The sequence below is a fragment of the Lucilia sericata genome, unplaced genomic scaffold (assembly GCF_015586225.1).
Source record: "Lucilia sericata isolate MDLA Ls3-8-SP2 unplaced genomic scaffold, ASM1558622v1 Contig000161F_arrow, whole genome shotgun sequence".
Taxonomy (NCBI): domain Eukaryota; kingdom Metazoa; phylum Arthropoda; class Insecta; order Diptera; family Calliphoridae; genus Lucilia; species Lucilia sericata.
In genome coordinates, this window is record NW_023994191.1 from 321,889 (window position 1) to 339,330 (window position 17,442).

The 17,442-nt window shown below is 30.3% G+C and overlaps 3 protein-coding genes across 3 annotated transcripts; all 3 read left to right on the forward strand.

Moving 5' to 3' along the window:
• Nucleotides 1–66: 66 nt before the first annotated feature.
• LOC119601387 (zinc finger protein 33B-like) lies at nucleotides 67–2,942 on the forward strand. Its single transcript, XM_037952305.1, has 4 exons — nucleotides 67–669; nucleotides 788–1,038; nucleotides 2,091–2,138; nucleotides 2,200–2,942. Exons 1-4 carry the CDS (start codon nucleotides 173–175, stop codon nucleotides 2,820–2,822), a joined length of 1,419 nt encoding a protein of 472 aa, XP_037808233.1. The 5' UTR covers nucleotides 67–172; the 3' UTR covers nucleotides 2,823–2,942.
• A 1,466-nt stretch (nucleotides 2,943–4,408) lies between these two features.
• LOC119601395 (zinc finger protein 107-like) lies at nucleotides 4,409–12,906 on the forward strand. Its single transcript, XM_037952316.1, has 9 exons — nucleotides 4,409–5,168; nucleotides 8,078–8,577; nucleotides 8,647–8,694; nucleotides 8,754–9,354; nucleotides 10,744–11,418; nucleotides 11,512–11,628; nucleotides 11,694–12,040; nucleotides 12,097–12,144; nucleotides 12,219–12,906. Exons 1-9 carry the CDS (start codon nucleotides 4,510–4,512, stop codon nucleotides 12,812–12,814), a joined length of 3,591 nt encoding a protein of 1,196 aa, XP_037808244.1. The 5' UTR covers nucleotides 4,409–4,509; the 3' UTR covers nucleotides 12,815–12,906.
• Nucleotides 12,907–14,340: 1,434 nt separating this feature from the next.
• LOC119601389 (zinc finger protein OZF-like) lies at nucleotides 14,341–16,216 on the forward strand. Its single transcript, XM_037952306.1, has 5 exons — nucleotides 14,341–14,958; nucleotides 15,027–15,292; nucleotides 15,351–15,398; nucleotides 15,472–15,763; nucleotides 15,826–16,216. The coding sequence occupies exons 1-5, from the start codon at nucleotides 14,447–14,449 to the stop codon at nucleotides 16,121–16,123; spliced, it is 1,416 nt and encodes a 471-aa protein (XP_037808234.1). The 5' UTR covers nucleotides 14,341–14,446; the 3' UTR covers nucleotides 16,124–16,216.
• The last annotated feature ends 1,226 nt before the right edge of the window (nucleotides 16,217–17,442 follow it).

The following is a 17,442-nucleotide window of genomic DNA, read 5'->3' on the forward strand; positions in this document are numbered from 1 at the left end:
TGTATAAAACTTCTAAAATCTGGCCACTTTAGGCTACCAGATTATTGTAAGTTTTAATACGGTAACTCTAAATAAATTGTAATTAATTGTTTTGATAGGTGCACCAATTTCTCTTTAAATTGTATTTAAATAATAAAAATAAAAATACTTATATACAAAATTGACTAGCACTATGCAAGATTCTTGCAGAACTTGCATGATACAGTTTTCCCAAACAAAGACAAGGGGAAATGCCCAAAAGCAGAGTATTTTTGAAGTACCAAAGAATTGCAAAAAAGGTGCTAACATAATGGAACTCCTGCAAGAGGTACAGCCACAAATAAAAGTGGACTGCGATGATTATCTACCCAAGCTTATGTGTTTTGAATGTATAAAAAAATTATTGGTGTCATGCACGTTTTTAGAGACATACAAAAATTCAGACAAAAAATTTCGTGAAATGTTAAAAGAAGCTAATGATAAAGGCTCAAATGATAACTTTGAAATGATAGTTGAAATTGACCATAATGTTGAGGTTTTAGAAAACGAAAAGCGCAGAGATCCAAACATAGATAGCGAAAATGATGCCTTAGAGTTTGTTGATGAAATATCTTACGAAAGTGGAAGCAAAGAACAAAATTTCGAAAACTCATCCAGTGATAGTGATTGGACTATTTCTAATGAATGTTGGTTAGTATACATATATAACAAGTTGATTCATTAAGTTTTGGGATTACATTTAATTTTTGAAAGTAATATTTGACATGGCTTAGGTATAAAACAAAATGAATTTTTATTTACTTTGCAGTCAAAAGAAAGATTTAAAAAAAACTACTGTTATTACTGTTTATGACGGAGTAGATGAGATAGAACTTACTAAGTTGCCCGATGAAAATGAAGATGGTGGGGTTCCATGTCAAGAATGTGAGGCTGTATTGAAAAATGTTACACTCTGGAGACAACATATGCGAACGAATCATCTTGAAAATATTCCCAAAACAAAAAAATCTAACAAACCGAAAAGTAGTAAAAAACTTAAATGTGATTACTGTGATAAAGGTAGGCTGTGTTTGGTAAAAAGTATTGAGGAACCCCAAACATATCTGATATTCCCACCGAAAATGAAAATTTATTTCATTCTAAGATACGGTTTCTGAAAATGTTGGTCCAAAAAATTCTAAAATTTTAAAAATTTTTGAACTAGCACCGAACTGTATGGCACGCCATTTAAAGCGCCTCTCAATCACCTTTCATCTGAATATATAAAAATGAACGTGTGTTTGTATATTTGAAGTTTATAGATGGCTAAACGGCTGAACCGATTATCTTGAAATTTTCCCAGGTAATGTAGTATAAGTGGGCGAGGTACCACGCCCACTTATACTACATTACCTACTATTGCAAGCTAAGAACAAAATGGGTATATTGGAAAAACTATAACAGCAAGAAGCCCCAAATTTTGTACAAGTAACATTAGTTTCAATATAAATATTTTGGACCAAATTTGGGCGAACTAGCAATAGTGAGTGTAGCACCTCTCATATCTGGAAATCTATAACAGATAGAGCCCCCACCTCCATTTTTTACTTTTTATTTCACCTGGCACCTCCATTTTTTACTTTTTATTTCAAAATACTTTTGAAATGCCACGCCCACATACAAAATAAGTATTATATTGTTTAGCTATAGATCGGTTTAGGTTAAGAAGGGTTACACACCATAGAAACAACGGTGTATATGCATTTAGAGACCATAAGGTCCATTGTGATTCCCACTCAAGAAGTGAAGATTCAAAAACAGAGAAAACAAAGAACACTACAACAAGACAAGAAAATAAGAAGATAGGTAAAGAGGATATATGAATAAAAAAAACGAGTCTATTCCTAAGGGGATACAAACTATAATGACTGGCAAGTTCACCCTAAGGAATAAGTAAAGCTATAGCTAACACAAGAACAACAATTTTGAGAAGTGATATCTTAGAATGAGACATGCTTTTATATTTGATGCGAATAGCAGCACCATTTTTTCTCCATACAAATGGTGCCATTATACATACATACATATCGTATATGTTAATGAAATTTTCAATTAAATTTTTTATTTAAAAGTATTTCCAACAGCAACAAGATGTAAAAGTCATATGCGAGTGCATACAGGTAAAATGCCAATCATAATGATTATCATCGAATTTCTAAAAAGTTATTTTTTTATTTTCAGATGAAAAGCCCTATTTATGCATTGAGTGTGGAAAAAATTTCAGAGGTCTCAGTTCATTAAAAATACACATGTTACGTCACAAAGGCGAAAAAAATTTTGAATGTCCACAATGTCCCAAAAAATTTGTATGTGCTAGTGGTTTATATAATCACGAGAAGATACATTCTAATGAAAAACCATTTGTATGTGATATTTGCGGAAGCGCCTTTCGTATGAAAGATGATTTAAAAAAACACGAACGTTGTCATAAAGGCATTAAAAAACATAAATGTGATTTTTGTGAAATGAGGTTTCTTACTACTGAAAAACAACGCCGACATATGCGAACACACACGGGAGAAAAGCCATATCGTTGTCAATATTGCGAGAGAGCTTTTGCCCAAAGTAATGATTACATCAAACATTTGCGACAACACTTGGGTGATAATGTTTATCAATGTGAACTATGTCCGTTAAGATTTCCGTTAGTCAGAGATTTGCGAGCACATTTTGTAATTCATAAGGATGAAGATGAAGAAACTCGAGCACGTAATTTAGCGGCTCGACAGGAAGAACAACGAAAATTGGAAATTAAATTGGGTGTTGCAAAAATAGAAAATGCAGATAAGAAAATTGTCAAGTGATTTGTCGTATAAAGTATTTTGGTAGAGTTTTGTAAATACATACATGTGTATGTAAAAAAATAATTTATAATAAATATTAAAGAAACATTAATAATCAAAAAAATTATAATACTTAATTGTGCATAAATTTCATTAGATTAACTTTTGTAAGTTTAAAAATTTAAAAATAGTGCCATAGAATACTTACATACTGTACTTCTTACGTACAGGTCCTATTTTAAAGATGATTTGATATACATAATTAAATACAAATGTTTTATTATGTCTTACGGACGAAGTGTATAATATGAGGTAAGTTTGGAACCATGAATTCACATATCCCCTGTAAAGAGTTATACATTTGTTAAGTAGGCAGTACTCGTGATGAAATTTTGAAGATAGGTTTATATACCCATAATCGTATGGAACAAAATGTTCTTGAATCTCACGTATTCCACATTACAAATTATATATATTTTAATTGCATACTTTAAGGCGCCTATATAAAAATTGTAGAAAACGTCACTTTCAACCGATTTAAACCAATTGAAAATTATATTTAAATAATTCTGTAGAATTAATATGACCAAACGTTCAATTGAAACTCATTTGAGTCATATGCGAAAATTACACATATTGTATTCATAAATTTATAAATGAACTTTACTTGAAAACCAATTTTTTTTTTTTAATTCTTTATTCAAATAATCGAGCCCTAGGGCCATATACGATTAATGCAAAAATTTACAATTATATAATGAATAAATAAAATGATGGAAATTCATTAGTTAAATAAAATCAAACAAACCCTTATTGGGAACGAATATAACAAAAAACATAGTAAATGTTAACAAATCTTTAGTTATTCATCAAAGCTAATATCTTATGTTTAAAGGTGTTTTTGGAGAAATTAAACCTTTTTAAGTTAGAAGGTAAAGAATTCCAAAGTCCACATGATCTTACCAAAAAGGATCTTTCAAATGTAGCGTTTGTAATTCTTGGCAACAGTAATGTAGGATTCCTAGTAGATCTTGAAAAATGGAAAAGATGTAATAAAATTCAATTTCAACACCCGCAATTTGAAAAATCATACATTTTGTTGGAAAAGGGATAATATTGATTGTTTTTATATTAAGTTGCATTAAGTCTCACATTTTCATCCCGGTTTTTCAAAATCTTTCCAAAATCCCGCTTTTTATCACTCGATATCTTTGAAAATAAAAATCATTTTAAAACATTGCCGGCTTATACCCGATTTTAAGTCGCCGCCTTAATGTTTGTCGGCGTATATAAGATTGTTGCAGAATTTCTGTGTTGTCTAAACAATTGTTTAGACAACGTTGTCTTGATAACAACGTCATTTTATTGTAAAATTTGTTTAGAATTTTGTTTTTGTGCAATCAAAATTGATTTTTAACATTAGTTTTAGTGAAATTAGTGTTTATTTACAAAATTTGCATTTAATTTTAATTGTTTTTATAAAATATAGCATTATTTCAATAAAATTATCAGTGAGTTGTCGTGATAAAATCAGCGTTTTATTACCCCTATGTATTAACATAAACAAAAAACTGACAATTTTTCTGCCGACGTTTTGTCAAGTGCCGTGATAAATATTTCTCTAATATAGACATGGGGTAATCAAAAAACTTTTTTTTGTTTACAAACAATTTTTAGAATTTCACAAAAAATATAAAAACATTTAAATATGACTACAAAATCTGCCAAATCCATGCAGAATTTCTGCAGAACGTGTATGACAAAGTTTTCAAAAACACAACGAGAATGTGCTGTAAATAATAAGCAGAACATCTATGATGTACCAATTGGAAGACAAGATACCAGTTTAATGGAACTACTGCATCTGGTACATCCTAACATTAAGGTGGAAATTAATGATAATCTTCCAACCCTTATGTGTTCGAATTGTATTAAAAAATTATTAATGGCCCATGAATTTATCGAAATGTATAAAAATGCCGATAAACAAGCCCGTAACAAGTTAAAACAAGTTGAAGCTTCCAGCAGTAAACACGATGTAAACCTTTTTTTAAAGGAATCCATAGAAGTTATTGGGACAAATGATAAGATTGAGGAGGTATTGAATAAAGAAAAACTAGATGATATCTATGAATTAGCCAAGTTAGAAGTTGAAAAAGTAACTATTGAAGAATTGGAAAAAGAGGTAATAGATGTAAACGATTGGCCAGAATTTGGTGAGCCACTGCATGATATTTCAATGGAAGAAGAATGTAAAGAATATTTCACAAATCCCTATAGTGATGAAGAAGAAGAACCAGATAAAGATTTATATTTTTCAAATCCCTATAGCGATTCTGGTGATGAATGGACACCTAGTGATTCTGGGTAGGTATTTTTAAAGATTTATTGTTTAGTAACCAAAAAAAATGTCAAAGTACTTTTAAAGTCAAAGCCTTACGTAAAGCAATCAAAAAAGATTTAACAAAATGTAAAAACGGACCAATTAAGAAAATTACATTTACGCGAAATTCCATTTCCACGGATAAATACCAATCAAAATTCCTATTATTTTTTATGTATCTTAAACAGGATATTCGGCAATTGTAATAATTGTATTTGTAAATTATTACTTAGGAATAATAGTGTTGTTTCCATTCAGACTACTTGTAGTACGGTGATGAGACTAATGGTTTTTGTTAAAAATTGTTGTTACCATCTGGCTTTGTAGAAGATTCATGAATGCTTTTGGAACCAGATACTTTATCGATGATTTTTGTACGAAATTGCTACCCTCGGATTTAGTTCTAGGGAACTATGAACTAGTTTTTTGAAACAGTTAAAAAAATATAATTTATTTGAACTATTTATATGAAGAAGCACATAAAAATATAAAACATATTATGAATTGAATAGTGATAGTTTATTTCGACTGGTTAACAGATTTTAAATAATTGAAAATAGTCGATTGGTTCTTTTCGAAAAATGTATAAAGTGAAATATGGAATTAATGAATTCCACTTTCGATTGCAATAAAATTGTAAATAATATAGTATGTATAATCAATGCTAACTACCGTTACCGTTAAAATGTCGTTTCGGTTGTTACCGATGTGAAAATGATAAGGTAGGTAGATGTACAAACAACTGTCGAGCAGCTAGTAGTAACAAAACAATTAATAAAAGAGTATTTTGCTTTAGTTGGCTCAATGAAAATTTCCCGATATTGAAAAATTTTACCTTAAGCTTCACTTTAATATACACACATTTTCTATATTCTGGGCTATAATATTTTTAAAATCTTTTTTATTTGAAATGCATAACAGTAACGAATAAAGTAAATATCCTCAAAATATTTTGGTAAAGACCAAGCAACAATACAAGATACATTTTGAAAGTAGTAACAAAACCATTTTTCATATTGTATGTGTTGTTGCAGCGAAAAGAAAACTTTTGCAAAGATCACCACCCGAAAACGAAAAGTAAAGAATAAAATAAATAAAAAAAACACAAAAGAGATTTCTTTTAAAAAAAAGGAGATTAAGAACATTTCTAACAATAACAAAGAGGATGAGGAAAAAACTCAATCGCCTATAGAAACTGAAATTGGTAGTTTTCCATGCCAGAAATGCGACACAGTTTTCAATAATGAACAACTCTTGCAGGAGCATATGCGATTTCATCCAAAAGCTCGAAATGGCAAGGGCTTCAAATGCGAAATTTGTGGCAAAGGTACATTATTAAATAAACAATAATTTCAATTAAAATATATATCAATATATAATATTACTTTTCTTTCACAGTATATTCGCTAAATACATCATATACAATTCATATGCGTATTCATACAGGTGATTTACAAATAATTATTGGTTCTTAGTTACTTAGTTAATGTTTGTTATTTATTAACAGGTGAAGAACCATACTTGTGCATAGAATGTGGTAAAAGTTTTAAAGCTTTGAGTTCTTTAAATACTCACATGTTATGGCATAAAGGAGAGAAAAATGTTCAATGTCCACAGTGTCCAAAAAAATTTGTAACTTCAAGTGGTTTATACGGTCATATGATGGTGCATACGAAAGAAAAGAAATTTGTATGTGATATTTGTGGAGCAGCCTTTCATATGCGCTATATGTTAAGAAACCACAATCTCTATCATAATAATATTAGAAATTATCCATGTGAACATTGTGATAAAAGATTTGTAAATGCAGAAAGACAACGGCGACATATGCGTACACACACGGGAGAAAAGCCATATCGTTGCAAATATTGCGAGAAAGCTTTTGCTCAAAGTAATGATCATATCAAACATTTGAAGCAACACTTGGGCGAAAATGTTTATCAATGTGAACTGTGTCCGTTAAGATTTCCAATGGACAGAACTTTGCGAGCACATTTCGCTACACATAATAATGAGGATGAAGAAACACGAGCACGTAATCTAAAGGCTCGTGAAGAAGAACAACGAAAATTAGACATTAAATTAGGTGTTATTAGCGCAGAAAAATAATACATTGTATGTATGAAATTGATAATTTCTTAATTGGTTTAAAATAAATTATTATCTAATCAATTGAGAAAACTTGAGTTTTAAGTTTAATTATTGGGATATTTCACTCAAAATATGTAACTTAATATTTAAGCATACTTGCTCACAAAAGGAAAACTAAAGGGCTGTTCCTCTAAATGTGAACAAAATTTTCTTTCTTATTTTATATTGAAAGCAACAAAGAAATTCGAATTTTTGTTGTTGCTATTAATTATAAAATAAGTTCGCTTTTAGAGGAACACGCCCTTAACATCACAGTCCGAGAAATTCTTAGCCCAGAGACCAAAGTATACCTTTCTAAAAGATTAAACTGCGCTGAATCCGAATATGCCCTTAATATGGCTCCACATTGTGTCGTGAAGTTTGAAAATCGCCACTTTTGACTCAACAACCAACTCAACTGTATGCCAGCTATAAAATAAAGGCTTAACATCTGACATATCTTCTTTCTTCTTCGAGATATCTTCACCTAAAGCTTAAAATAAAAATAAATTGACAAATACTGAAAAAGATCGAAGATATGTCAGATGTTAAACCCTTATTTTAAAGCTGACAAGCGGGTCAATTCTTTAGAAAAGTGTAACTTGGTCTTAGGGTTGCTGAGTTGAACCGTGTCATAGCAAAATCACCTGTCCAAGCAACTTTGTAGAGAAGAATTATATTTCTAACTCTTCTCTCTCACATAATATTAAAAGTTGCTTAATGTGAACCGGCACTAATATAAATATTGTATATCTTGTTGCAGCGATAAAAAATCTTCACCTAAGATTACTATCCGAAAACGAAGAATAAAACTAAAAATAAATAATGAAACTCCAACACAGAATTTTTCTAAGAAAAGGGCCAATAAGAATATTTCCAACAATAAACCACATGCTAAGAAAAAAACTCAGTCGAATATAGAAAATGAAAATTTTGTGAGTTCTCCTAAGAAAAACGATGATTCGAGTAAGAGCATTTCCAACAATAAAGAACAGAATGCGGAAAAAGCTCAGTCGCAAATTGAAAATGATAACTTTCCGTGTTCTCCTAAGAAAAATTATAATGAGAAAATTCCCAACAATAATGAACAAAATGTGGAAAAACCTCAGTCGCCTAAAGAATCGGAAAATGTTAGTTTTCCATGCCATAAGTGCGACACTGTTTTGGATAATAAACAACTCTTACAGGAGCACATACGATGTCATCACAAGAAAGCAAGAAGTCGAACCGGTAATGGCTTTAAATGCGAAATTTGTGACAGAGGTAGATTATAAGATTAAATATTTTTATTTTAAAGTATGCATATTAATTCAAATTACTTCTCCTTCACAGTATATTCACGAAATTCAAACTATAAAATGCATATGCGTATTCATACAGGTGATTTACAAACAATTATTGGTCATTAGTTACATTTAATATTTCTTTTTTATTACCAGGTGAAGAACCTTATTTGTGCATTGAATGTGGCAAAAGTTTTAAAGTTTTAAGCTCTTTAAATACTCACATGTTATGGCATAAAGGAGAGAAAAATGTTCAATGTCCAAAGTGTCCGAAGAAATTTTTAACAACAAGTGGTTTATACGCTCATATGATGGTGCATATGAAAGAAAAGAAATTTGTATGTGATACTTGTGGAGCAGCCTTTCATATGGCCCATATGTTAAGGACACATAATCTCTATCATAACGGTATTAAAAACTATCCATGTGAACATTGTGAAAAGAGATTTGTTACTGCAGAAAAACAACGGCGACATATGCGTACACACACGGGAGAAAAGCCATATCGTTGCAAATATTGCGAGAAAGCTTTTGCTCAAAGTAATGATCATGTCAAACATTTGAAGCAACACTTGGGCGAAAATGTTTATCAATGTGAACTGTGTCCATTAAGATTTCCATTGAGCAGAGATTTGCAAGCTCATTTCGCAACTCATAATGATGAAGATGAAGAAACTCGAGCACGTAATATAAAGGCCCGTGAAGAAGAACAGCGAAAATTAGACATTAAGCTAGGTATTAAAGGTCCAGAAAAATAGCGATTAGAAATTAGATAGATAATAAAAATTCTAAATTTCTTGTCAAAACCTCAATAACATCATGTTATCTATTAAATATGTATGTATGTATAAGAAGCAGTTTTAGTCTAGGAAAATAAGGGGTTTGCTGAGGAATTTTAGATAGCTAAATGAAAATTGGCACATAACTTCTCTTTACCATTGTTCATAAAATATTAAAAAGTCAACATAAAGGTAACAAAAATCTGTTTTATACGAATATCTCGCTTATTATACATCGTACGCGTTCTGAAGCTATTATAATTTGTATAGAAAATTAAATTTCCTGCATTCTAAGCTGCAGAATATTTTTTCATATCATTAGTTGTTTTCGAGATATAATGCATTATTTTTCCATTGCAATGGTAATTTTAAATCTTAATATTTTTAACGCCGATATAAATTTGTCATAATTTTTCTTTCAAATCTTAGCTATAGATACATATTGTGTATGACAATTTTCAAAATATTTTCTTCTAAAATCCCGCTTTTCGATAACTCGGATACCGATATTATTCAATATCATTGAAAACTAGGGTGATCGACTCGGTTTTTCAACCGGGTTTTTCTGCTTTACCAGGTTTTTCCTAAATGTTGATTTATCGAATATCGAATTACCCGGTTTTTACTTTTTAAAGCCCGGTTTCGAATACTTTTATTTGCTTTGTATTCAACGATTACTTAAATTAAATTTTAAAGTTAATAATACAGCCCGTCTACATTTTAAAAATATTGGAGTCCAGGAACTAAAGTATATTTTTCTAACGCGCCTATAACTAAACTTTTTCGATTTTCCTAATTAATTAAAATTTACAAATTAACATTTTATCAATCTTGAGATTATATTCCAATTACAATAAATAATTTGCGGCTAAAATATTATGGAAGTGTTGGAATGCCTATGAAAATTGTCTAAACAGGGACTTTAGAATAAGCTAGGATTATATAGTTCCTTATGTTTAACAGAAGCCTCCCACTTTTTCCATTTTTTTTACATTAAAGAAATAATGCAAATTAGATGACTAGATATAAAGTTATAATCTTTTAAAATGTTAAAAATCAGTTCGGGCCATGTTATTTATAATGAAAAACAGGTTAACCGGTTTTTTTCTGAAATTGTAAAATGTCAACCGGTTTTCGAACTATTCCAAAACAGGTTTTTGGAAAATGTCGAATAATCGATCTATTAAAAACTTGCTTAAAACTTAGTCGGCTTACAGACTATTTTCAGACGACGCCGAAATTTTTAGTGTAAGTCGGCGCGTTGATTTTTGACGGCGCAGGACTCTGTTGTTGCACTATTTTTTTTATTGTATTTACAATACAATTTTTACAACTTAAAAAGTTATTATTTTGTTAATGTAAACAAACAATTTTATTAATATGAATACAAAATCTGCTAACAATATGCGGAATCTCTGTAGAACGTGTATGATGAGGTTTACGAAACCCCAACGTGAAAGTGCTATTAAGAATAAGCAAAACCTTTATGAGGTACCTAATGGAGGTAAAGATCACAGTTTGATGGAACTCCTTGAAATGGTACATCCTGACATAAAAGTGGAAGTCAATGACCATTTACCCATGCTAATGTGTTTAGATTGTATTAAAAAATTATTAATTGTTCACGAATTTATCGAGATGTACAAAAACGTCGATAAACAATTCCGTAATATGTTAAAACAAGTTGAAATTGACGACAGTCAACGGAATCTAAGTCCATTACAGGAATCCATAGAAATTATTGAAATAAATGATCAAGATGAGGAGGTATTAGATAAGGAAAAAGAAGATGATGCCTATAAATTAACAGAGTTAGAGGTTGAAGAAGTGCATGATGATGAGCTGGAAAAAGAAGATGTAGGCGCAAATGATTGGCCAGAATTTGATGATGAACCAATGCATGAGTTTTCAGAGGAAAATGAAAATAAAGAATATTATTTCACAAATCCCTACAGTGATGAAGAAACTGATGAAAAGGAACCATTTTTTAAAAATCCCTATAGCGATGCTAGTGATAACGAGTGGAACCCCAGCGAAATTGTGTAGGTATTTTTAAGGATAGATAGTTTAAACTAAACGAAGTGTATTTCGGCCTTATTAATATACATAAATATGTACGTAATCTATTATTACAGCCAAAAGATCAATACTTCTCCAAAATCCATAACTGGAAATAGAAAATCAAATAATGAAACCACTACAATTCCTTATAGTGATGCTAGTGATGACGACTGGACACCTAATGAAACTTGGTAGGTATTCCTAAAATTAAATTTAAACTAAACAAAGTAGTTCATTATGTAACCCATTATTGCAGCCAGAAAAATGCGTCTTCTACAAAACCCAAAACGCGAAAACAAAAATTAAAATACAAAATAAATGACGAAAGCACGACACAAATTTCTTCTAAGAAAACCAAAAGAAAAAAGATGATTTCAAACAATAAAAAGCAAATTGAAGAAAAATCACCATTGCCTGTAGATAATGAAAATGTTAGTTTTCCATGCCAGAAATGCAACATTGTTTTGGATAACGAACAACTTTGGCAGGAGCATTTGCGATTTCATCGAATGGGAAAAATGTGTAAAATGGTTACGAAATCAGACAACTCAACAACTACAAGTCGAACTGAAAGGGGCTACGAATGTGAACATTGTGGCAAAGGTAGATTATTAAATACAATAAAAATTAAAGAAATCGAAATTATTTTTCTTTTGCAGTATATTCCAAAAATACATCATTTAAGGTTCATATGCGAATACATACAGGTAAATCTAAACAATCATTGCTCTTTAGTTATGTACACATACATATGTATTTATAAAGTTTATTTCATTACTAGGTGATGCTCCATATCTGTGTATTGAATGTGGAAAGAGTTTTAAAGTTTTGGGAAGTTTAAATATACACATGTTACGGCATAAGGGAGAGAAAAATATTCAATGTCCACATTGTCCCAAGAAATTTGTATGCGCAAGTGGTTTATACGGTCATATGATGGTGCACAAAAAAGAAAAGCCATTCGTATGTGATATTTGTGGAGCAGCTTTCCATATGGCCTATATGTTAAGAAAACACAATCTCTATCATAAAGGCATTAAAAATTATCCATGTGAACATTGTGATATGCGATTTGTTACTGCTGAAAAACAACGTCGTCATATGCGTACACATACAGGCGAAAAGCCGTACCGTTGCAAGTATTGCGAGAGAGCTTTTGCACAAAGTAATGATTGCATTAAACATTTGCGGCAACATTTGGGCGATAATGTCTATCAATGTGAATTATGTCCGTTAAGATTTCCATTAGCGAGAGATTTACGAGCACATTTCGCCTCTCATAAAGATGACGATGAAGAAACTCGAGCACGTAATTTGCAGGCTCGTATGGAAGAAGAAAAAAATTTGAGAATTAAATTGGGAATTAAAGAAACTTGAATTATTTTTAATTTAATTTTGAAACCATGTTTTATGTAATATATGTAATTAATAATTGTTAGAATAAAAATCTTTTAACTGAATTAAACTAATGTATGTATGTAAGTTATTTAACTAACACGAAATCAATTGCAGACCATAGCGAAGTAAACTTAGTTATGTCCCTCAACATGTTGAAATCAGTTCTGAGAAGACTCTAGATATCTATGATATTTTAAAACAGGTTATTTACTAACTTTCTGTAGAATATCGGTATTTCCATAAAATTTTTCATATATGTATATACATATGTATAAAACTTTATGTTCATTTCCGAAAATAACCTATGAATTAAAAATGATTCAGGATAAAATTTCACTCTAATGTGTTTTGTATAATATACAAATAATTCTTTGAGTTAATACTATATTTCGGGAATTGGATTTCTACCATTTTTGATATACATCTCGGGTTAAAAAATATTAAGGGTTAAAATATATTTAGTAGCTTTAATTAGTCATATAAGGCCCTATGGGCTCGGTTATGTAAATGAAGAATTAATAAAAAAATTAAAAAAAAGTAGTATGTATGTACATACTAAATTTCATCAGATTTCCATTCTTAAACGACTCAGAATTAACATTTTTCTTTACAATTCCCAATCATATTTGAAATGCAGACTTTTCTTTAAAAAAAAAAACGTTTGTTTTCAAAATTTTTGAAGTTCTTTGGACACATCGTATTTTTTCAATTACTTTAACCTCTTGGTTTTTTCATGTAATGCATCAGAAAGTTATTAATCGATTAATTGGAATTTTATTTAAGGAACTCTAAACATTAAAAATATTAAATCATGCTTACTAAAATCTAAAACACGGAATACTAGGGTCTTACCTATCGGATTGCTTATTTAGAATAAAGCGTGGAGATCAAAGCTGCTGTTCCCCATGGAAGTGTTTTATGACCAACTCTTTACCTAATATACACCTCTAATTTGCCTATATACGAAAATCTAACCATTTCCAGTTTTTCAGATGACACTGCCAACCCCAGTTCCCATGTGGACTCTTATGTAGCATCAAGAAAGCTTGATGATTTTCTCAGACTTGTGGAGACGTGGTTAAAAAACTGGAGAATAAAAGTAAATGAATTTAAAAGTAAACATATAACGTCAGTTTTGAAACCAATCTGGACATATGGAATCCAATTATGGGGAACAGCTACCAATACCAGTATAGATCTTATACAGAGGGCCCAATCCAAAATTCTTACAAGCACGACGGGAGCTCTATGCTACATACATATATATGAAACGAGAACCATCACAGAGACTTAAATATATCACTAATCAAGGACAAATTTAGAAAAGCTCGTGGAGCGTATCGGTCAAAATTACATTCTCATCCGAATCCAAAACAGATCAAAACTATTATTTATTTGAGAATAACTTATTGAAAATAATTCTCCTTTGAGAGATAAGTATTTAATTATTTTAGCTTTAAAACATAGTATTTCCCAAAAAATATACAATCTGGCAACACTGCTGAAAATGCAATTTATTTGTCAATTTTATATCAACATAAACAAAAATATTTTCTAATTATCAAAAGAAATTTCTTTATTTTTAAAGGACGAACAAAAATACATTAAACAATGAAAAATGTATGTCGTACCTGCATGCTAAATAAAGCAGACCAGTTAGAGGTGGAACAAGATATGAGTGAAATTGAAATGATATCAATTTTTATTGAGAGCACAATGGAAAAACTCAGCCTGAAAGAATTAATAAAAACCGCTGTACCACAAATAAAAATAGAGGAAAATGACCAATTACCAAAAAGTATATGCCAAAAATGTTTGGACAAAATCAAAGAAATTTATAATTTTCAACAGAAATGTGTCAACATAGAAGAAAAATTCTATAAAATGTTAGATGAAGGCAATTTAAGTGATTCACCCAATAACGCTGAATATCTAGAGGAGCAGCTCATTAAAACTGAAATGATAAATAGATATTTGAGCGAGGATAATTCAATGGATTACAATAATGAACATGACAGATTTACCGAAGATGAAATCAATCGTGTGGATATCAGCAATAATTCTATTGATATATTGTGGCAAGGAGGTGGTGAAAGCGATTGTTTGGAAAGTCCACAACAAAGGTAAGTATTTGTTTTAATTCGAATATTAAAATAAAACTACATAATTTAAAAAAATTCCTTATAAAAAGTAAATCAAAAGACGGAAAAAAGATAAATAGAAGCAAAAGAAAAAAGAAAGAAAATAATATAAAAAAGAAAAGTCCCAACGAAACATTAAAGTCAACATCCAGAAGGCGTAAAGATAAATCAAACGAATCTGAAAATAAAGAAATTTATCCCTGCGGCAAGTGTCAGAGGAAGTTAATATCTAAATTATCATTTATTAAACACCAAGAATTGCACTTGAGAAAGGACAAAGAAGAACAGGAATTAAAATGTAGTATTTGCAACTTGGGTAAGATTAAATTAGAATAAAATATACCTTTGACTAAAATTTCTTCATTATTTTTCAGAGTTTACAGAAAAAACTGCATTTAAAAATCATCAACAAACACATACAGGTAAATGAAATTACTTAATTGAATACATACTTATTCATATTCGCCACATTTGTAAGTATTTCTTGTTTTATAGCCGAAAAAACTTTCTTATGCTCACAATGTGGCAAAGGATTTGCTTCAGCCGGAAGTTTAAAACAACATTCTCTTCGTCATTTAGACAAGAAACTTTATCCCTGCACAGATTGTCCAAAATCGTTTCCTACAAAAAACGATCTCCTTTGCCATTATGAAATTCATAAAGCCAAACCACGAATCCATGTGTGTGATGTGTGTGGACGTGGTTTTCACAAACAATTTTTATTGAAGCAACATCAAAGATATCATAATGACGAAAGACCATTTGCTTGTGAATTTTGTGAAAAACGGTACTACGATTTTTAATTCATTTAAATATGTATATCAATTTAATAAATTTGTTTTTATGTAGATTTGTTACGAGTGAAAAACAACAGCGACATATGCGCACACACACGGGTGAAAAACCATATCGCTGTAAATACTGTGACCGAGCATTTGCTCAAAGTAATGATTGCATTAAACATTTGCGACAACATTTGGGGGATAATGTTTATATGTGTGAATTATGCCCATTAAGATTTCCTTTGGCCAGAGATTTGCGAGCACATTTCTCCAGCCATAAAGACGACGATGATGAAACCCGAGCCCGAAATCTTAAAGCTCGTCTAGAAGAAGAACGAAACATGGAAATAAAATTAATTGCTTAATATCTCTTTGGGCAAACATTTGAAATTTGTAAAAAATTAAACTAATAAAAATCTAATGTTTGTTCGTAATAGATAAACTCAAGAACTACTACATCTAATGGGACAAAAATCAATAAATTTATACATATGTATATTCCAGGGGTCATAAAGATTTATTGTCCAGTAAACACCGCAGCAAGATATATTAATTACATATATACCTACCTTGCAGCGTAGGTTTGATATTCTATTATATTTCGATTTTCTCGAGGTAAACTTAAAATAAAAGAACTGAAACAGAGCTATGATCCATTATGGAATTATATGTACATATCCAGCATCAACACAATATTCCAAGATTTTATGATAATAATACAAAATATGTATGTATATTTTCAAATTATGAGACGCAGATTTCTTTGTATTTATCTTTTACTATTTCGTAAAATGATTTATACATATAGCACATAGTGCTTATGTTGATCATAGCAAAATTTGTAAAGCGTAAAATTTGTAGCAAAAAATATTTAGGTACCGTTAACGATTTACTCGTAAGAGTCATTGTAATACGATATTGTTTGGGAATTATCATTAAAATTAGGGCAAGTTATTAAATTGGGGCAAATATCATAACTGCTCAAACATTTGTTAATTTGGATTTCACTGGACATAGTGATGTCGGATTACAACATTAAATATGTGAGTAGATCAGTCATCTAACCTAACAATTCGGTTTCAAAGGAGGCCCCCGGAATACCTCTATAGAATCGAAGTTTTATACGTCCAATGTAAGAATTAAACTTGTAACACCACTTACCTCTACAAGGAATTACACTTTTAGCAGCTCTTTTATGAAACACTTTTTCACTGTTGCACTTTTAAGCCGAAAATAAACATCAAATTCAAATGCAAATTTTTGCTAGAATCTCACACGCCAACTTTTTTGTTTAAAATATACAGTTATTTTTTACCGCATCAATAGTGTTACCATGTGTTGATTTTAATTTATAATGTTACCCTATCTATTTTAAGTCAAATGGCGTTTTTACACAACTAAACAAGTATGAGTTCTATATTCGTCTTTGCCGAATTTTAAAAATCCTTCACCATAAGAGTTTAAGTATATTTAGTTTTCTAAAATGTAAAGTTAGTTTATTAGTATTACTTTAGCAATAACAAAACAAACAACAAGCCAAACAAAACACAAAAAAGCAAGAAAATATTTAAAGCAATAAAAGTAATACACATCCAAACATAGGTTTTTTTTCAGTAATCAATGTTGTTACTACTTCTGTCAAAACATACAAAACATTTTATTTTTTATTTTGATGAAATTACTG